The 21,762-nt window shown below is 47.1% G+C and overlaps 1 protein-coding gene across 1 annotated transcript; it reads right to left on the reverse strand.

Annotated features, from left to right (window-relative positions):
- Positions 1–6,466: 6,466 nt before the first annotated feature.
- YIF1A (Yip1 interacting factor homolog A, membrane trafficking protein) lies at positions 6,467–21,398 on the reverse strand. Its single transcript, XM_082202509.1, has 8 exons — positions 21,199–21,398; positions 18,640–18,860; positions 17,257–17,361; positions 14,869–14,947; positions 12,819–12,876; positions 11,020–11,175; positions 8,424–8,517; positions 6,467–7,686 (listed from the first exon to the last, which is right to left on the reverse strand). Exons 1-8 carry the CDS (start codon positions 21,227–21,229, stop codon positions 7,537–7,539), a joined length of 894 nt encoding a protein of 297 aa, XP_082058635.1. The 5' UTR covers positions 21,230–21,398; the 3' UTR covers positions 6,467–7,536.
- Positions 21,399–21,762: the final 364 nt, after the last annotated feature.

Below are 21,762 nucleotides of genomic sequence, written 5' to 3' on the forward strand. Positions count from 1 at the left end.
CCCTTGGCTCAGGCTGCACAGGAAAAGAATTTTGGTTCCTGAAATTCATTTCAATTGTGCAGATAACTGATAGAATTCTACAGGACGGGGTATTAGTGTGAAAGCAGTTCAAGGATCCCCAGACTTTCACCTCCAGATGGTGAAGATGTCAGGCACCATCCTGGCCATTGGTCAAGTGCAAAATGTGCCTGGCTAATTTCAAACACTGTTTCCTCCTCTAAAGTGGTTTGCCAACTGACCAGGAAAAGACCAGCCAGGCCTGCTTGTGTGTAGTGAAAGCACCCGCTTGATCAGTTTTCCACGGCAACCAGCTTTTATATCCAGGCTGAGGGAAACTGCAACCCTCAGTCCCCAGGGAGCACGGCTGCTGCGAGTTGTAGCCAAGCAACAGCTGAAGGGTCAGAGGTTGCCCATCGCTGCTCTGCAGTTATGTCCCAACTCACAACGCCAAATGTGCCTCCCTGTACAAGGAAAAGCTGGACCAGGCGAAAAAGGGGCCGAATCCTGTTCTCGCAGTGGCCAACCAATGGGAAGCCCATAAGTGGAAGCCGAGTGCATCAGCCTCTCCCTTCTGCATGCAAAGCATCGTGCCTTACCACCAACCAGTGTGCTTAAATGCTCAGATGTGCTTAAGCTATGTTTCGTTTGGGAGAAAGGATTACAGAGGGAAGGCAAAGGGCTTAATAGGGGAAAAAATGAGTTTTGAGAAGCGATTTGGAAGAAAACAAAGAGGGAAAGACGGAGCCCTGCTGACTCAGACCACAAGGCCTCCCTCTCTAATCCAGCAACACACTTCCTATAGTGGACCGAAACTCCAGAAGGAAACCATCAGGGAGGACCTTCAGTGCAATCGCCTCCTTCTGCTATTCAACCCTGGTTAGAGGCCGGATGAATTTAAGGCTGTTTGAGACAGAGGTAGGGATCCTTTAGCACACCAACTGTTGGTGGACTACAACTCCCATCATCTCCTATTGGCCACACTCGCTGCAGCTGGTGGGAACTGCGATCCAACAACAGGAGGGCCGAATGTTCCTCACCTGTCCTTTAGGATGTCCCAGCACCTGTTTGAGGTGGCCTCATTCACTATGGATCTGGTCCTCCAAGTTGTTGAGCTCCAACTCCCATCAACCCTAGCCAGTGTGGCCAATGGTCAGATGATGGGAGCTGGAGTACACAAAGACTTGGAAGGCCACACGCTCCCTACCCCATCCCTGCTATAGGGCATCAGAAGCTGTTACTGTTCTCACCTGAGCAATTCACAGATGTATCCCACGGAGCCTGAGCCATCCGCAGCTGGATTCCTCTTGAAATAGCAACGCTTTCTCGAAAAGCGGCAGTCCCGGCAGAATTTCCCTCCCCAGAGGAGCCAGTCAACCTGGAAACATCCTCTGCCTCCTGGCTGTTCCTTTTTCTGCAGAGGCCTCTTGCTTGATTTGAAACTAATGCGCAAATTGATTCCGTCCGGCCAGGTGAGTCCCTCTTCTCCCATGCTCACGGAACCCAGATGCTTTGCCCCAGGGCAGAATAAGTCCCGCTGTTCCATACACACAGCCCAAAAGTGCACCTGGTCTCCTGTGACTAGCAGCGACAATGAAGGACTGCAGCTGGGCCCTTTTGTGTGCAACAGCCTCTCTCTCTGGATGCGGAACAGAGGGGGGAAGGAATTGGTTTTCTGTTAGTTCCACGGTCCTGGCATTCAGCAACAATTGGAGAATTAATGGCGAGCTGCGCTGTCGTTTTGCAGCAGCAGTTATTGTGTTGGGAGGTGAGTGGCCCTCAGCCTGTTTTTAAACAGCAAACCTGTGCTCACTGACTGAGAGACCGTTCCCTAAATAAAAGAAAACACACATATGGTTTTTGTGACCTGCATTCTGTGACAAGAGGGCAAATGACCAACGGCTCCCGAGGATCTAAGCTTGTAAAGGTGCAGGATCTGTCCCCGAGCATTGCCTCTTATCGAAAGAATCCTAGGCTGCTGTCGGCCTGCAAAACCCAGCACAGAGTGGGGTCAGCTGTTAGACTGCGTCTGAGAATATTCTGGGGGAGAGGGGTGAAATGCGTATGTGTGTTTTGTATAGGCACAGTTTATAAGAAGTACTGTGAATGGGGTGTCTGCGAGAGGGAGGGAAGACAGGACACATAGAGACGCTATTACACACACAAACAGCCGCCCCCACATCCACGAATGTGTGCAGATCTCCACTTGCAGGCTGCAAAAAAATGTAATCTGAAGCCGTTTGAAGGCTGTCAGCAGACCCATCTCTCCATCCTTCCACACTTCCCCTCCCTCTCCCCCTTAACCTTCTGCTTGCGAGGCTAAACATAGCCAGTTCTTTTCAGTCTTCCTTTCTCCTCTTGTTGCTTAGGATTTTTTCCCCTTCTTCTGCCTCAAGCCAAAAGTGTAATTGTGCTCCATGATTTGGTTTCATGATTCATTTTAAACGCCGTGCTAACCGTTCTGCGTCCCCTGCATATGTTGGGGACAGATGTGCCTTTGTGAGAAGGGGGTGATGTTCTGAACTGGGGAGCAGTGGGGGGGCAGTCAATGGCCACCAAACTGGTTGGCTTTAAAAGATTAGACCATTCCATGGCTGGAGCCCCACTGGTCCCATCACCTCCTGGCAAATAGAAGGGGAAGAAATGGAGGCAGTGAGAGATTTTACTTTCTTGGGCTCCAGGATCACTTCAGATGGTGACAGCAGCCACGAAATTAAAAGACGCCTGCTTCTTGGGAGAAAAGCAATGACAAACCTAGACAGCATCTTAAAAACTAGAGACATCACCTTGCCAGCAAAGGTCCATATAGTAAAAGCTATGGTTTTCCCAGTAGTGATGTATGGGTGTGAGATGGACCATAAAGAAGGCTGATCTCCGAAGAATTGATGCTTTTGAATTATGGTGCTGGAGGAGACTCTTGAAAGTCCCATGGACTGCAAGAAGATCAAACCTATCCATTCTGAAGGAAATCAGCCCTGAGTGCTCACTGGAAGGACAGATCCTGAAGCTGAGGCTCCAATACTTTGGGCCACCTCATGAGAAGAGAAGACTCCCTGGAAAAGACCCTGGTGTTGGGAAAGATGGAGGGCACAAGGAGAAGGGGACGACAGAGGCGAGATGGTGGGACAGGGTTCTCGAAGCTACCAGCATGAGTTTGACCAAACTGCGGGAGGCAGTGGAAGACAGAAGTGCCTGGCATGCTCTGGTCCATGGGGTCACGAAGACAGTGACCCCATGGAAGACAGAAGTGCCTGGCATGCTCTGGTCCATGGGGTCACGAAGAGTCAGACATGACTAAATGACTAAACAACAACAACAACATGGCTGGAGCCAGTGTATGCCTGTATAATGGTTAGAGCAGGTATAGGCAAACTTGGCCCTCCAGATGTTTTGAGACTACAATTCCCATCATCCCTGACCACTGGTCCTGTTAGCTAGGGATGATGGGAGTTGTAGTCCCAAAACATCTGGAGGGCCGAGTTTGCCTATGCCTGGTGTTGGGACTAGGAGAGACCAGGGTTCGAATCCCCCACTCGGCCACGAATGCAGCTCACACTGGGTGTGACCTTGGGCCAGCCACTGTTTCTCAGCCTAACCTACTTCACAAGGTATTTATGGCAGAGAGAACTATAAGGGGAAAAATACAAATGCAATCAGTAAGGACTACTATGAATACCAGTTGCTGGAAACCACAGGAGGAGAGAGTTGCTGATACTCTCTTGCGATTTGGATCCATTGGTTCCGGTCCTGCCCTCTAGGGAGCAGCAGGAAACACTCTTCCTCCATCTTCCAATGCGACAGCCCTTTAGATATTTGAATATGGCTATCGTGTCACCTCCCAGCTTTCTCTTCCCCAGGCTAAACATACCAAACTCCTTCCACAGTTCCAGCAGGGCTGTCTGTACGCCTGTTGCACCCCTGCCTTCTCTCCCGACTTCATTAGCAATGCCACAAACGCGCCGCCTCTGCCCACACAAGCAGTGCCCACCCTCCCCGTTGCTTTCTGCGCTCGTGGACCGAAGAAACAGCCACTGCGCGAAATCAAAAATTAAAGAGGTTTTGAATTTCTGCCTCAGAGCACCTGGCATTTGAGATGCAAAGGGTGAAGCCCTGGGCCTGGGAGTTCGGAATGGAAGGGAGTGTATGGAAAAGAGGCTTTGCGCAGATTAAATCCTTACACCGCAGTTTCGCATTGCAAGTTATGCAGCCTCCAAAGGGCTGCGTATGGGCACACAGACATCTAAGGCAACTTTGAAGAAAAGACAGGCCCTTGCAGGTATACATATCCAGGCACGTAGAAGAACACAGACAAGTATTTTTGTGTGTGCATTGTTTTTTTGCGTGCATTGTTGACTTTAGCTTTTAAATGTCTCCAAATATGTGCCAAGCTTCTTTCCAAAGGATAATTTTGATGTTTTAACTTTTTTTTGTAAACCGCTATAAGGTTTTTTATTACAGTTGAGTGATATAGAAATTTTGTTACATAGCAAGATATATATATATATATATATATATATATATATATATATGCAGGTTTTGGTGTCTTCGGGTGTCTTCCCGTGTAAGAGTCGGGGTGTCTGGGCGACGTTTCGACGAGGTCTCACTCGTCATCTTCAGGCTGGTGCTTTCGGCTTCTTGTTACTGGAAACAAGAAGTAACAAGAAGCCGAAAGCACCAGCCTGAAGATGACGAGTGAGACCTCGTCGAAACGTCGCCCAGACACCCCGACTCTTACACGGGAAGACACCCGAAGACACCAAAACCTGCATTCCTGTACCCGTGAAAATCTACGAAAGCATATATGAGAGAATGACTTTGGAGGGCCTGAGGTTCCCCACTTCTGCTGTGGAGTGAATACACTCGACACACAAATTATGTCCTAGAGCAGGGGTCTGCAACCCACGGCTCCGGAGCCGCATGTGGCTCTTTTACACCTTTGCCGCGGCTCCGGGGCGGATACTAGCGAGGGGAGGAGGCGCATTGTGCGCCCCGACACTCCCCACTGTGGCGGGTGCTGTACTGGCTGTGACGTTGCATGGGGGCAGTGCGTGCGTTAGTCACGCACCGTCCTGACGTCACCTTCCCGCCCGCTGTCAGATCGCAGCTCCGGAGATATATTTGTTTTAAATGTCGCAGTGGTTTTGCGGCTCCCAGGTTTTTTTTCTTCGGAAACGGGTCCAAGTGGCTCTTTTTGTCTTAAAGGTTGCAGACCTCTGTCCTAGAGAGTTCTGTGGGGCTTGGTCCTCATTATGCAGTTATTATACATGCTGACAACACAAGAAAAGAAATAAGAAGAGTGAACACTGAAAATCTCCTTAAAAGCTGCGTCCTACCATGACCCCCTGCAGCAGAGGGCTTTGGCCTCTCACCTTTCTCAATCTCACCTGTGTGAATTGACAGCCAGAGGGAGAACAGGCAATGCTCAGCAGCTGCCAGAGAACGTCTCCTTCAACTCCCTCCTGGGAACAAAAAAACTGGTCCTCTGAGAAGTTCCCCCGTAATTGCAAACAGTGAACAAAATGTTTTTTCTTCTTCACTCCAATAAACGCTCCTTCAGACAAGCCACTGAAACACAAACAGGCACGCACACAGACATCCCACATACAGCCAAGTACCAAACCAGTCTCTCTGCAGCTGGTCCGTGATGTGTCTGCTGCCGCCTGGCGTCAGAGGTGAGGAACTATTCTAAGCTAAGAGGATAGCAGGGAAGTGAAGGCCCACATTCACTCCACACATTTAAAAGCACTAGGGTACCACTTACAGCCGTGACGTCACCCAAAGAATCCTGGGAAATGTAGTTTGTTAAGGGTGCTGAGAGTTGTTATAGACTTGCCTATTCCCCGTTCACAGAGCTACCATTTTCAGAGTAACCCTGGCCATTAAATCACTCTAGGAATTGTGGCCCTGTGAGGTGCTAGGTAGTCTGTGAACAATACTCAGCACTCTTCGGGGAAGTTTTTAATGATTGTTTTACTGTGTTTTTAGTATTTTGTTGAGGGCCACCCAGAGTGGCTGGGGCAACCCAGTGAGATGTGTGGGGTATAAATAATAAATAATATTATTATTTATTTATTATTATTATTATTATTAACAACACTCCCCTATTCCTCACATGGCTACAGTTCCTAGAATGGCTACACAATATATCCCTCCTCCCAGCGGACTCTGGAAATTGTAGCTCTGTGAAGCAAAAAGGGGAGTCTCCTCACAGCACCCTTAACAAATGAGAGTTCCCAGAATCCTCTGGGGGATGCCATGACAGTTCAAAGTGTTATCATGCCCCTTTATGGTATGAATGTGCCCAAAGAGAAAACCATGAGGGGTTGCTTTTCGCGGTGGTACTAGATCAAGCAAAGCTCATTTAGTCACACACCATTCTTAAAATAAAGAAGCACAGGCGCTTTGCTGGGGGAGGGAGAAAGTTGGCAGCCACCCCCCCAGCCGGATGAAATGTGAACACACGCACAAGTTGTCAAGCACATTTTTATCGTCGCTTCCAAGAACGAACTCTCCCATAAACAGATGGGGGGAAAGTTGAAATGCGAAGTCTTTCCTCTGAAAGTTGGCTACAAGACACAACTTAGCGGCTTTGCAGATTTCGTTAAGATTTCCCCCCACACCTCCCTGTCTCCCCAAACCCACCTCTTTGCTGGCTTGTATCTGTGGCAGTAAAGACATTTTTAAAAAACCCCAGCAAAGATTAATATATATATATATATAAAGAAAACAAATGGGGAATAGTTTGAAAGTATCTCAACAATACAGCATCTGAAGTGTTATGACCAGTAGTACACAGTCCTTGAGAGGTGAGGGCCTCTGCTCTCTGACAACACAACAGCAGAGGGTGGGGGTTTTTTTGGGGGGGTGCACTGTCAATACTCAGCTGGTAGTGCTGGGGGTCAAAAGACCACCAGGTGGGGGGCAAGCAGGAGAAGTCATTTAAAGTAAACCAGCTGATTTTCAGAAGAGGGGAAAAGGGTGCTTTGCTCCAGAAGGCAATAATAATACACCAGAGGTCATGTTCTTAAAAATTCTTTGCATAGCAAAAGTGCTCCCAGGAGCACGAAGGGGTTGGGGGGAAGTGTCTGGAACAACCCTGCCCCACCCTATCTGAGTCTGCCCCCATGAACACCCCAAGCAAGGAGACGTTTGCAACGACCAGTGGAAATGGAACAGGCCACAGATTTGGGAGTCAAGCCGAGTGGGGGTGGACGGGCAGGCAGTGTCAAGCCTGGATAGTTTAGACAGTCCTCACTTCCCCTCCGCTCTCATGATTTTGTGGGGGGCAGGGAGCCCCTCGAGAGGCCGTGGCACCTCCCTTATTCGGCATCATTCCTTGCGTCAGCGGAGCCCCCGTCCTCCTTTGCGAGGCCCAGGATTTGGACGGCCAGGGAGAAGTGGAGTGTGTACTTCAGGGAATTTGGGGGTGGTGGGTGGGAGAAATAAGAGGGCAGGAAGAGAGAGGGGTCCTTGCAAAGCCATCCCCCCCCCCAGGCAAACGTTGGGGCCGCCACGGACGGGTCCTCTCCTCCACGTCGCCTAATGAACCAGCTGTGCAGTCAGCCAATAGAGGATCAGAGGCTGGAAGGCGGCGGCTGCTAGGGTGACGTACATCTGTGCCCTCCCGCTAGGCCGGCTTATCCCTTCCTGTACCACTGAAGGAAGGATCTTCATCCGCAAAGAGCGTACCTGGTTGAGAAAGAGGAAATATGCCCCACATCAGAGGTTAAGGAAGAAGACTCGCCTCTCTCCCCACCCTCCTTTATTGTAAAAGCAAGAGTGGGCGACTGGTGACTGGGAGCGGCTGCCAAGACCGCATAACATCGGTCTTGAAAGACCTACATTGGCTCCCAGTACATTTCCAAGCACAATTCAAAGTGTTGGTGTTGACCTTTAAAGGCATATGCGGCCTCAATCCAGTATACCTGAAGGAGTGTCTCCACATCCATTGTTCTGCCCGGACACTCAGGTCCAGCGCCGAGGGAGGAGCCAAGTTACAGGGAACCAGGCAGAGGGCCTTCTCGGTAGTGGCGCCCACCCTGTGGAATGCCCTTCCCCCAGATGTCAAAGAAATAAACAACTACCTAGCATTCAGAAGACATCTGAAGGCAGCCCTCTTCAGGGAAGTTTTTGATGTGTGACATTCTAATGTATTTTTAATCTTTGTTGGAAGCCGCCCAGAGTGGCTGGGGAAACCAAGCCAGATGGGCGGGGTACAAATAATAAATTATTATTATTAAGTGGTGCCATAAATGTTTTAAAAGTGAGTGTCGTTGTCGTCTAGCAGCATGCAGAAGCTCGCAGGCTCCTCATTCCCTTTGGTCTGATCTACCAGGAACTCTGTACGTCCCCGGGAAAGGCCTGCTGACGAGACTTCCTGCCCCACAGCACCCTGGGAGTGCTAGGGCCCAGATCCCAGTACTCACCATGAAATACATAAGAGCACAGGAAGCCCAAGCCAAGGCGATATAATAGCCATTGCTGCCAAATGCGAGGCCGCCCACCACAGCTAGGATCATCCTGGAGGAGGAGAAGGAAATGGCTGTTAAATCCCCTCCTGTCAAGGATGTCATCCACACCCAGCATTCTGAGATTCACAGCTGTTGTTAAGATCTCTGCCAATCACCCCCTTTTAGTCAGGCGAGACGCATGTCAGTTCTCAGCACTGAAAGCTTTATAGAAATTTTTAAAAGCTTACGAGGTGCCGGGACACAAAGGTGCCTACGCAGAGCATATTAAAAAGAAACTTTGGGGAAATGATGTAATCGTGAGGGCGGGAGATTCTTAAAATTGTTGGCATAAATATATTCGGCGCTGGAATCATACAAGTTCAACTTAAAATTTTGGGGGAGTAATACTGGAAGCATTATGGGAGGCAAAAATTATGTTTATTAGTAAAAGCAGATGGCGGTAGTTTTTAAACAAGGTAACTGCAGGACTAGAATCATAGAATCAGAGTTGGAAGAGACCACAAGGGCCATCGAGTCCAACCCCCTGCCAAGCAGGAAACACCATCAGAGCACTCCTGACATATGGTTGTCAAGCCTCTGCTTAAAGACCTCCAAAGTAGGAGACTCCACCACACTCCTTGGCAGCAAATTCCACTGTCGAACAGCTCTTACTGTCAGGAAGTTCTTCCTAATGTTTAGGTGGAATCTTCTTTCTTGTAGTTTGGATCCATTGCTCCGTTTCCTTATATGTGACATTTATGTGTATGCATAATTTAGGGCTGCCAAAAGTCAGCAGTCAGAAACAGTGTCCAGGCAGAATTCACTTAAATGTCCAGGAAAACCCATGTATGGAAACCCATGTCTGAAGTCTAGATTTTGGCGACTTTCCTTAAAAACAGCTCAAAAACTTCAGGGTTGGTTTTTTTTTTGAGCTCAACAACTTGTCTCCTAATTTTCACTTTTTGAAATGTGGCAACTCTAGCATAATTGTACAGACCCTCTGGATAGATACTGCAGATATCAATCACATATTTGTTAACTTACTGTGTTGGGATATTTCCCCAGAACAATCTTTTCAGTTATAAAATTTAAATGTATATCACAATTTCAAATTTAACCAAATAAATATGTCTGTGCACATGTGTTTTTAAAAGGCTGCCTGTACATTCACCTTCTGAGTCAGAAGTCTTTGCTTCCCATCTGAACATGGATGGGACATTAGGATGTGGCTGTATTTGGCAAATGCCCAGAGGCACATTATAGAGAATTTTTGGAGAGTGGCAGGACCTAGAATGGATGGGGAATGTGGATGGTGCTCCAGGTGTTGCTGGACTACAATTACCATCATCCCTGATCACTGCTGGCTAAGGCTGATGGGAGCTGGAGTCCAATAACATTCAGAGGGCTGCACCTCACTGAGATGCCATCACAACACTGCATGGAGGTGTGTGGCGAAGTCATTGCAAAAGGGGGGTGGATAATAATAATACTCTGTACAGTGGTGCCCCGCAAGACGAATGCCTCGCAAGACGAATGCCTCGCAAGAAAGGGTTTTCCGTTTTTCGATGCGCTTCGCAAGACGAATTTCCCTATGGGCTTGCTTCGCAAGATGAAAACGTCTTGCGAGTCTTGCGATTTTTTTCGCTCCCCCCCTTTTTCTAAGCCGCTAAGCCGCTAATAGCCTTTTAGCCGCTAAGCCTTTAATAGCCGCTAAACCGCTAATAGCGCTAATCCGCTAATAGGGTTGCTTCGCAAGACGAAAAAACCGCTAGACGAAGAGACTCACGGAACGGATTATTTTCGTCTTGCGAGGCACCACTGTATATTCCTCACAAAAGTGACCCAAAGCAACTTACAGACACAAGGTAAACACTATAAACAATTGCAGCAAACACAACACTTCAAAACACAAACCAAAAACACAACTACACACACAAAAGACAGGTCTTACAGATCCAGCCCCACTGAAAGAGGCCACAGGTACTCTAATTAAGGGCCAAAAGTCACACTAAATAAAAGTTATTGCCTGGTGCCTATAACTAGATAAAGAGGGTGCCAGGTGAGCCTCGCTGGGGACAGCATTCCACAAGCAGGGAGCCACCACTAAAAAGGCCCGTCCCCATGTTGCTACCCTCTGGACATCCCAGTGAGGGGCACACAGAGAAGAGCCTCAGAGAGTGATTGCAGGGTCTGATTCAGTTTATGTGAGGAGAGGCAATCCTTGAGGTATTGTGGTCCTGAGCCACATTAAAGCCGCAACGAAGAAAATACAAGCGTCAGTTTAAACACCACTCAAGACCCCAAGTGGAAGAGCCAAGTTGGATGAACATGTGACAAGAAGTCTGACCTCACGTAAACACAGCCTCCTATGGTCCCAAGGACCGCTAGGCCAGAAATGTGGCCCTCCTGATATTGCTGGACCCCAGCCGCCGTCATTCCTGACCACTGGCCTTGCTGGCTTGGGCTGATAGGAGCTGGAGTCCATCCAATATTCAGAGGGCTTATGGTTCCTTCCCAGTACGCTAGGCCAACATTGTACCGGCCACAAGGCAGAAGGGAGAGCCCTACTTACCCAACGTATTTGTAGCCGCAGTAAGCAAGCAGGTCAAAGGTGCCCAGGTCGCTCTGGACCGTCACAAGGTACAGGCCCAGCAACAGGGCGAGAACCTCAATCACGACCCACACGAACGCCGTGCTGGCACACATGCCGAGGACCTCTGGTGAAAACCTAGGAAGGAACAAGGCAGAAAGAGCAGAACGGAATGAATGTCAGGAACCAACATAAATATGCAAGAGGAGTCTGGCTGTTGGAATGCAATTTTGATGTGCTGTCTATAATGTCTAAGATATTACTGGATTGTCAGACAAAGGAGGAGCAAGTAAAATCCTCAGTGATACATTGGGCAATAAATATTGGTTATAATATAGATATGGAAGCGTGGGAACGATTGTGGAATACGGATATAAAATTCACAGCATGCTATGGCTTAAGAGAAAACTATATGGAGGGCATGGTCGGCCAATTGGTGCCAAAAAAGCATAGAACTTTATTTATGTATGCAACAACAGCAGCAAGACTACTCATCGTGAAGTAGTGGAAGACCCAGGAGCTACCCACACTGGAAGAATGGCAGATGAAAGTGATGGACTACATGGAATTGGCAGAAATGACTGGCAGAATCCGTGACCAGGGAGAAGAGTCGGTGGAGGAAGACTGGAAGAAATTTAAAGACTACTTGCAGAAGCACTGTAAAATTAAGGAATGTTAAAATGATGTCTGATTGAAAAGAAGTGGTATTGGTAAAAAGATTTTTAAGAAAATGTAAATGGGGATTGATAAAGGATAAATGCTAGAGGGTAAGGATTTGCTGAATTTAATATTTGAACTGGAATACAAAATGGGAGGTGTGAGGAGGTCAAGAAACTTCTCTTTTGCTAATTGTTTTTTACTGTGTATTTCTTTATATGTTTTGTTCTTGTATGCTTTTATTCTTGAAGTTCTTCTTATGTTTAAATTTTGAAACTTTTTATTGTCTGTGAAACTTTAATAAATATTATTATAAAAAAAAATAAGAGAAAACTATATGGAAATGTTATATCGATGGTATCTAACACCAAGTAAACTGGCAAAAATGTATAAATCAAAATCGAATAAGTGTTGGAAATGCAAAGAGAAGGAAGGTACTTTTTATCCTATGTGGTCTTGTGGCAAGGTTAAAGCTTCCTGGGAAATGATATATGATGAACTGAAAAAGATGTTTAAAATAACATTTGTAAAAAACCCCAGAAAAAAAACAGAAGCTTTTCTTCTGGGAATTATAGGGGTAGAACTACCTAAACAGTATATAAATTTATTCAGCGGCAAGAATGTTATCTACCCGAAAATGGAAATAAGTCCCAATGAAAGAAGAATGGATACAAAAACTTGTGGACTATGCAGAAACGGTGAAACTTACCGGAAAAATAAGAAATCAAGATAACAAACTTTTTATAAAAGCATGGAAATGGTTTATTGAATATTTAAAAAAACAAATTGTAAACAGATGCGGACATTGGCAGGATTATTGCAATAACATGCAGTTTCAAAGTAGATGAAGAAAAGAATAAGTTAAATTGTAATATGCAGGATATGATAAAAATAAAAGTAAGGAACCACAGAAAGAGGAGGAAGGAAGTCGAGTTTTACAAGAGCATCTCTGCCTACTTGTAATCATAGAGTTGGAAGGGCCATCTAGTCCCTCCCAACTCTATGATTATTTAGCACCATTACTACAGAGGGCAATTTATGAAATGAAGCAGGAATAAGGAATCTGTGACTCCAGATGTGGGAATTAAGAGGTTTTTTGGGGGGGAGGAAACCTCGTCGCTTACCTTTTCTGTAAACCAAGTGCCATCCCAGCAAGTAAGATATAGGTAATGAAAGCCATACCTGGAGAGAGGGGAAGAATAAGAATCACACTCATGAGAACTAGCCACTTTGATGGAACAAACTGCAGTTTTCCAGGGTGGCAGGGATGGAAAGGGGAGAGTTAGCTTCTACTATAATTAGCTATCCTGTCTAGCTTAACTCTTAAACAAGAACAGGGAACCTGTAATTCTCATCAGCCCAGGTGACGAAAGGTTTGGGATGATGGGGGCTGGAGTCCAATGACAGCCACAGAGAGACAGTCTCCTCATCCCTGCTCTAAGAGAGAGACTAAAAATTCGAAGCAAGACCTACGATTTCTTTAACTCTGTTGCTTTGGAAACTGGGTCCCATCTGTGCTGCACATTTAACAACAACAACAACAATATATTATTATTGTTGTTGTTGTTGTTGTTGTTTATACCCCGCCCATCTGACTGGGCTTCCCCAGCCACTCTTGGCAGCTTCCCAAAAAAAATATTAAAATGCTGTAATACATCAAAATAAAAAAATTCCTTCCAGTAGCACCTTAAAGACCAACTAAGTTAGTTCTTGGTATGAGCTTTCTTCAGATACATCAAACATTAAAAGCTTCCCTAAACAGGGCTGCCTTCAGATGCCTTCTAAAAGTCTGGTAGTTGCTATTCTCTTGGTTCCCTGTAACTTGGCTTCTCGCAGTGAGGGAACCGCCAGAAGGCCCTCGGTGCTGGACCTCAGTGTCCAGGTAGAACGATAGGGGTGGAGACACTCCTTCAGGTATACTGGACCGAGGCCGTTTAGGGCTTTAAAGGTCAGCACCAACACTCTGAATTGTGCTCGGAAACGTCCTGGGAGCCAATGTAGGTCTTTCGAGACCGGCGTTATGTGGTCTCGGCGGCCGCTCCGCAGGACCACAGCACTTTAAACAGTGATGGGAGTCCCCCAGCAAATCCTGGAAAACCTAGTTTGTAAAGGGTACTGAGAGCTGTTAGAAGACACCGCCCCCAATTTCCCCTCACAGAGCTGCAATATCCAGCGCTCCCTGTGAAAAGGGATTCATTGTTAAGCTACTTTGGGAGCTCCGTGAGAGGAATAGTGATGTCTCCTAATACACTTATTCCTCTGGCCCTGCCCACAAATTGAATGTGGCCCCCAGGAGGCTGCGTACATAGAAATGTGGCCCTCAGTCTGAAAACCACTCCCCTCCTCTGCTTTAGAAAGTGCTTTTTAAAACTAAAAAAACCCTGGGTATTAGGCCAGGGCGGAGGTGAACATCAAGAAACACTGCTATGAATCACATGTTCAGTTTTCCCAAAAACTATCAATACAGTGGTACCTCAGGTTAAGAACTTAATTCGTTCTGGAGGTCCGTTCTTAACCTGAAACTGTTCTTAACCTGAGGTACCACTTTAGCTAATGGAGCCTCCCGCTGCCGCCACGCAATTTCTGTTCTCATCCTGAAGCAAAGTTCTTAACCCAAGGTACTATTTCTGGGTTAGCAGAGTCTGTAACCTGAAGCGTCTGTAACCTGAAGTGTCTGTAACCTGAGGTACCACTGTATGTAGACAGGCAACATAAAACTCTGACACTATAAAAAAAGTTTGGCATGGACATTAGCTAGGATTTCAGCAGCCCAGTAATGGAAAACCTTGGAAAAAAATATGCATTTGTGGTAAAAAAAAACAACCCAAAAAAACTTGTGGACCTTGGCTACCACAGAAAAAAATAAACTGTGTTTCTGGGGGTACAGAAAGCTGGCGGTGGATCCAGAATGCTTTCTTGTCATCAGGTGAGATTTTATTTCCTGTGCTTCGTACTCTAGTGCTAAACATTCACCCTCCACGCCAGCTCAGGAAATAAGGATGGTCTGATTTATATTGGTGTGCTACCATTTCTTTCTATTGTTACTGATTGCTTGTTTGCTTTGAATAGGGTACAATGAAACACTGTGCTACTGTACTTTTGGGTTGTTACTAACGGTAAAATAAGGAATAAATAAAGAAACCCTCCTATGTTCAAGAGAGGGCCTCCACTCACTAGGAATGTAGAGGTCTGGAGCGTTGATGTCCTGCCGAGGCGTGAGGGGGACATCTCTGTGGTAGCGGACTTCCCAGTTCTGTAGAGGAACAATAATAGGCACAGGTGAGAGCTGGCTGCCCAAAACCTGTTTCAAAACACTATTATTATTTTTTTAAAGGGGGGTTCACATTTGTTCTCAAATGGCACTGAAGATGAGGTGGGAAAAGCGCAGATATTTTATTTTTATTTTCCTGTCCAGTGGTACCTCGGGGGTTAAGTACTTAATTCGTTCCGGAGGTCCGTTCTTAACCTGAAACTGTTCTTAACCTGAAGCACCACTTTAGCTAATGGAGCCTCCTGCTGCACGATTTCTGTTCTCATCCTGAAGCAAAGTTCTTAACCTGAAGCACTATTTCTGGGTTAGCGGAGTCTGTAACCTGAAGCGTCTGTAACCTGAAGCATATGTAACCCGAGGTACCACTGTACAGCTGTATTGTAGAATATTTGAGCAGCATTCACTGTTAAAACATAAAGCACCACAGATTTTGTTTTAAAAAAATACACATATGCATTGAGGTGACAGGCGAATTAAACTTGAAACATCTGCCCAGGCCTGATAGCATTAAAAAGTCTTCAAGAGACTCATGAAAGTTAACAGCGAGGGTGCCTGCCGCATCTCTGACTGAAGCGTGTTCGACAACCTAATGCCCAACTTTGAATTGAAGCCAGGCTGAAACACAGAGGAATAGGAAGCCGCTCTCCTCCAAACGATCTCAGTGATTGAGCTGGGATACAAGGCCTCTCAAGTGATCTTTAAGGTATCCTGCACCCAAGCTGTCCCTTTCAAACAAAACGTAGGAGCATAAGAAGCTGCCTTCTAAGATGCCAGTCCTCATGGTTCTGAAATAAATGGCTGACATAACTAGAAACATAGGAACCTGCCTTATAGTTAACTACATACGCCGGGTGAAGAAGCCCTCCCTTTCACCTGTCCTGAATCTACCACCACTTCGCTTCACTGGATGACCCCCATTTCCAGTTATTATGAAAGAGGGAGGAAAAAAACTCCTCTATCCACTTCTTCTGTATCATGCATAATTTTGTAAAACTTCACCTTGGCTCTGTATACCTGAAGGAGCGTCTCCACCCCCATCGTTCAGCCTGGACACTGAGGTCCAGCTCCGAGGGCCTTCTGGTGGTTCCCTCGCTGTGAGAAGTGAGGTTACAGGGAACCAGGCAGAGGGCCTTCTCGGTAGTGGCGCCCGCCCTGTGGAACGCCCTCCCACCAGATGTCAAGGAAATAAACAACTATCTGACTTTTAGAAGATGCCTGAAGGCAGCCCTCTTTAGGGAAGTTTTTAATGTTTGGTGTTTTGCTGTGTTTTTAATTTGTTGCAAGCCACCCAGAGTGGCTGGGGCAACCCAGTCAGATGGGCAAAGTATGAGTAATAATAATAATAATAATAATAATAATAATAATTACAGTGGTGCCCCGCCAGACGAAAAACTCGCTAGATAAAAGAGTTTTCCGTTTTTTGAGTCATTCTGCAAGACGAATTTCCCTATGGGCTTGCTTCGCAAGACGAAACGTCTTGCGAGTTCTTGCGAGTTTGTTTCCTTTTTCTTAAAGCCGCTAAGCCGTTAATAGCAGCTAATAGCCGTGCTTCACAAGACGAAAAAACCGCAAGACGAAGAGACTCGCAGAACGGATTAATTTCGTCTTGCGAGGCACCACTGTAGTATTATTATTATTATTATTATTATTATTATTATTATTATCATCATCATCATCCCCAACCACCACCCAGGCCAATGGCATGGGAAAGGCACTCTGTACGTGCCTGGAAATACTGTGGGTACATGTCTTCTCTTTTTTGAACACACCCAGATTCTTTCCCCCATCCACCAATAGCAGAGAATGGAATCCAGCAGCGTAGTCTCTAAGTTGCTATAATGACCCTTTAAGTCCCTTCCTGTGATTATCCTAACTGCTGCCAAGTTATCAGTCTGAGGAAAGAACTATGTGGCAGAAACGGTCCTGTCCTCCTGAACTAGACGTCTGTCACCTGCTCTGCTCCAGGATCTCATCCATGGAAGCGGCACTGGTCTTTAACAAGGGCAAGAGTGCCAGAACTGCCACTGACACAGACTTTAACACTAAGAACTGTAACTTTGGAAACCTGTGCTTGAGCTTGCTATTTTCCTCCTCCCTCCTCCCTCCTGTTTCCTCACGTGACGTATCTTTATACGGTGGTTAGCCTGAGGGCAGGGAGGGGCCATCTCAGAACTGTACACCACTATGAAGGGCCTTTTCCAGCTGAAGGGCGGGATGTAAAAGCTGTAAATAAATAAAACCAAGACCCCCAAACCGAAACAGCGGGCAAAGTGCCACCTCCCTATCTGTACCTGGTGTACATAAGGAAACACCAACAGGGCGAGCTTCTTCATCACATAAGTGGTGTCCACTGCAAAGAAGTATTTCAGCTTGTTCATGGACATAAACCGATGGATCTGATGGAAGCAAAATTCAAGAATGAAAAATTATCCAGCTCAGAGGAAAGTATTCTTCTGAATTACACACCTACTATACCTGGGAGATAGCTCAGCTGATAAGTGTGAGATTCTTAACCTCAGGGTCATGAATTCGACCCCACATTGGACCAAACATTGCTGCATTGCAGGGGGTTGGACTAGATGACACTTGTGGCCCCTTCCTTCTCTACAATTCTATGATTCCGTAAGGAATCTGACAACTGGACAGGATAAATGGATTCTCTGTGCCCTTACTACACCCAAAAAAACCGATACTGATGTACTGGGAATATAAATCTATGGCTCCTTTCATTCAATGGATGGAAGATACGACGACAATCACAACTTATGAACACATTGCTTATAGGTGCAGACTTTGTGTGGGCAAGTACAGTGGTACCTCGGGTTAAGTACTTATTTCGTTCCGGACGTCTGTTCTTAACCTGAAACTGTTCTTAACCTGAACAGCACTTTAGCTAATGGGGCTGCGCGATTTCTGTTCCCATCCTGAAGCAAAGTTCTTAACCCGAGGTACTATTTCTGGGTTAGTGGAGTCTGTAACCTGAAGTGTATGTAACCCAAGGTACCACTGTATAATGATATCTCTTCCCCTATCCCTCCCCTCCACCAGTTTCGTAGCATGCTGGCAAAAAAATGTGTGTTTTATATTAGAGAGGGGGTCCCAAAAGCATGAAGGGGGGGGGCAAAACCTGTAGCTAGTTAAGAGCACAGGAAGCACACAAAACCCAGAAGGGGAGAATGAACCAAGCCTAAGCTCAGCCCCACCTGCATTACGCATTTAAAGAATTTTGCCATGGCCTCCCCCTTCCACCATTATTTGCTAATGGTGCTTGGAATTGTAGCTCTGCAAGGGGTGAACTACAGTTCCCAGGAATCTTTGGGGGTACAGAAGGAAATATGCAGCCATGGAAGCTTATGATACAATGGCTTTAGGGCCCCATGTGCACCCTACATTAAAAGCAGCACTGTACCACTTTATACAGGCTTCCCCCAGACGACCTGGGAACTGTAGTCTGACATCGTTCGGAGACCCCTAGCCTCCTCCCAGAGCTGCAATTCCCAGCTTTCCCTGGGAACAGAGACTACTTGCTAAACCACTCTGGGAACTACCAACTCACAGCACACTTAAACTACAGCCCCCAGAGTCCTTTGGGGGAAGCCACAACTGTTTAGGAAGACGTCTAACAGCGTTTTGGACATCCAAGCCTTGTCCATAGGATGAATGCCTCTTCCTACCTCCTTGTGCACAATGTCCTTGCCCTGAGATGCGATGGTGGTGCCGTAGGCCATCGCTACGTTGGCCACGGGGTCGGCAAAGATCTGGTTGAAACCCATGTCGATGCCTGGGGCCGGGTAACCCGGCTGCTGGGGGCCGTAGGCTGCACTGGTGTCGTCAAAAAGCTGGGGGGCATCTGCGTTCTGCGGCACGGGAGGGATCCTTGTCCTGTGTTTAGAACCTACAAGAGACAGAGTTTTAGTAGGGAGGAGAGAGAATTTTTTAAAAGAAGGCCTATCAGATGGGCAGATACACCCTTACAAGAGCTTGGAAGAACAAACATCTACCATGGGTTACATAACGTCCCAAGGATCTTAGGTAAAGGGACCCCTGACCTTAGGTCCAGTCATGGCTGACTCTGGGGTTGCGGCGCTCATCCCGCTTTATTGGCCAAGGGAGCCGGCGTACAGCTTCCGGGTCATGTGGCCAGCATGACTAAGCCGCTTCTGGCGAACCAGAGCAGCGCACGGAAACGCCGTTTACCTTCCCGCCGGAGGGGTACCTATTTATCTACTTGCACTTTGACATGCTTTCGAACTGCTAGGTTGGCAGGAGCAGGGACTGACCAATGGGAGCTCACCCCGTCGCGGGGATTCGAACCGCTGACCTTCTGATTGGCAAGCCCAAGGCTCTGTGGTTTAGACCACAGCGCCACCCACGTCCCTAACCCAAGGATCTTATCTGAGCACAATTATTATAAAGGCCAATATGTGGTTTATTTCCTTACAGGATGCTCAGCTCTGTTTCACAACGGTAGATAAGAATCTCAGGAGGACTAAGCTCCTTCAGGAAGGAAACTACTATCCCCCTGTAATAAGGAGGCTGCCGATTAGATACGAGGCCAAGCTACCTGGCCCCTGCCCAACGAGAGAGTTTTGGGGCCACGACAAAACAGTTGCCAAGAGAGGCAAGCCCAGCGAGAACGTCTATGCTCCTGCGAAGGCCTCCAGCAGGAGGAAACACTGTTTCTGAGCCCAAAGGTTGAGAGTAGGGAAGGAAAGGAGCAACGTGGTTTCTTGCTAAGCATGACAGAGTCTCTTCCAAGCCTCCGCCTGCAGAGAACCAAGTGGGAGGTGAGAGACGGAAGACTGAGCGTTTGTGTATCTGAAGGGTAGAAATCTTGAGAGAAAGGCGACTTGGCGGATGAGGTTTGCCAAAGGCAGAGGAGACAGGGATAGCTCGGTCGGTAGAGCATGAGACTCTTAATCGCAGGGTTGTGGGTTCGAGCCCCACGTTGGTCAAAAGATTCCTGCATTGCACAGGGGGTTGGACTAGATGACCCTTGGGGTCCCTTCCAACTCTACAATCTGAGACCGGGGGTGCGGGGAGGAGAGAGTAAAGATTGCAATGCTTTACTCTGAAAGAGCCACACAGTTGTAGTTAGACTTCAACTCCCATCAACCCCAGCTAACATGAGCAATGGCAAGGGATGATGGGAGTTGTAGTTCAGCAGTGACTGGACACCCACACAGGCTCCCAAATTCTCATTGAGAAGCTCCACAGGAATCCTCATCATTTTTTCTAAACTACCCCTTAAAGCCCACTGCTACAAACCTCTCAAGAGACCAGCGAACCCTCCTTTTCGCGAGACAAGACTAACCCAGTGTTATTATCAACCCGGCAGTGGTTCCCCCTAGCCTTCCCCCCCTTTTAACTGGGAATCCCAGGAATTCATTATCGGAATAAACAAACTAGAAACTGTTCTTAACCTGAAGCACCACTTTAGCTAATGGGGCCTCTCGCTGCCGCCGCACGATTTCTGTTCTCATCCTGAAGCAAAGTTCTTAACCTGAAGCACTATGTCTGGGTTAGCGGAGTCTGTAACCTGAAGCGTACGTAACCCATGGTACCACTGTACAGTATAATGAAAATCAATTAAAAACAAAAAAAGGAAAACACTCACCCACCCACAACTTTTACAGCACGTCACATAGCAATAACAACAAACTGTATCCAGTGCTAGTTTGGAATAGACCCACTTAAATTAAAAAGCATGACTAAATTAGGTCCATTAATTCCAGCAGTTAAATCCCAAGTGGAACTGAGTTGGGATACAACCCAGGACTAGTAATAATAATTTTTAAAACACACCAGAAATAAAACGAAAGCACCAACATTTATTTATTTTTTTACTAAGGATTTGTGAAAGAGGCTAAGTCTCTCTTTTATCCACGAGGGCAGAACACGTAGCAAAGAGGACGTTATAATTATAAGTCTCTATGGAACTGAACCCAGTCCGAGAGCCAAAAAAGCACGTTGCTCTGCGGCCGACTTAAGGCCCCTTCCACTGTGCTCACCTTCGGAAGCAACAGGATTATCGGGGGCGGGGAAAGAGAAAGGTCTTTTGGTGCTAAGGCCCCCCCATCCCGAGGCAAGCGCCACCCCCATCAGACCCCTCTTCCATACTGTCTGGATACAACTGCGCGGGGGAGGGAATCGGCACCCCAACATTGAAGCCACGTCCGGGGCCTGTTACCCCCTTTCCGTTTCCCCCCTCCGAGTCCCCCTCAAGGTCTTACCTGGGCCCCCATAGCCAGGGGGATAAGCCATGGCTCCCCGCGATTGTTTGCAAAACGGGGCCCCCTCTTCTGAAAGTGTGATCAACTTGAAATCAAGGTGGGGGGGAGGGGGAGGGAGACTTGAAGACGGATCAAAAGGAAGGGGGAGGAAGACGCAAGTCCAAGCCACGTCCTCAAAGCCTCCAGCGCTGCAATCCTCGGCCTCCCATTGGCTGCTACGGTGGCTGCGCTCAGGGCCCTGAGCGCTGATTGGCGGGAAATGTATCCATTTCACTCTCTCTTTTTTCCTTGCTTCCTCGCAGCTGTTCCAAAGGGGCGGAGTTCCCGCGGTACATTCGGTAAGAAGTCCTCTTAAGGACGCATGCGCGCGAGGAAGTTCCATTCAGACCGCCCCTCTTTAGTCGAAACAATTATTAGCAGTTAACAAACTGTATGTGGCAGTTGAAGAGTTTATGGCTTCTCCTATTTTTTACGCCAGTGTGGTCTTTTTTAAAAAGATCTGTATGATCCTTTTTATTGGATGATTCAAATAAAACTGTTTGGTTTTTTTAATATAAATTTTCA

This window comes from Podarcis vaucheri, assembly GCF_965113315.1.
Source record: "Podarcis vaucheri genome assembly, chromosome: 16".
NCBI classification, from domain to species: Eukaryota; Metazoa; Chordata; class Lepidosauria; order Squamata; family Lacertidae; genus Podarcis; species Podarcis vaucheri.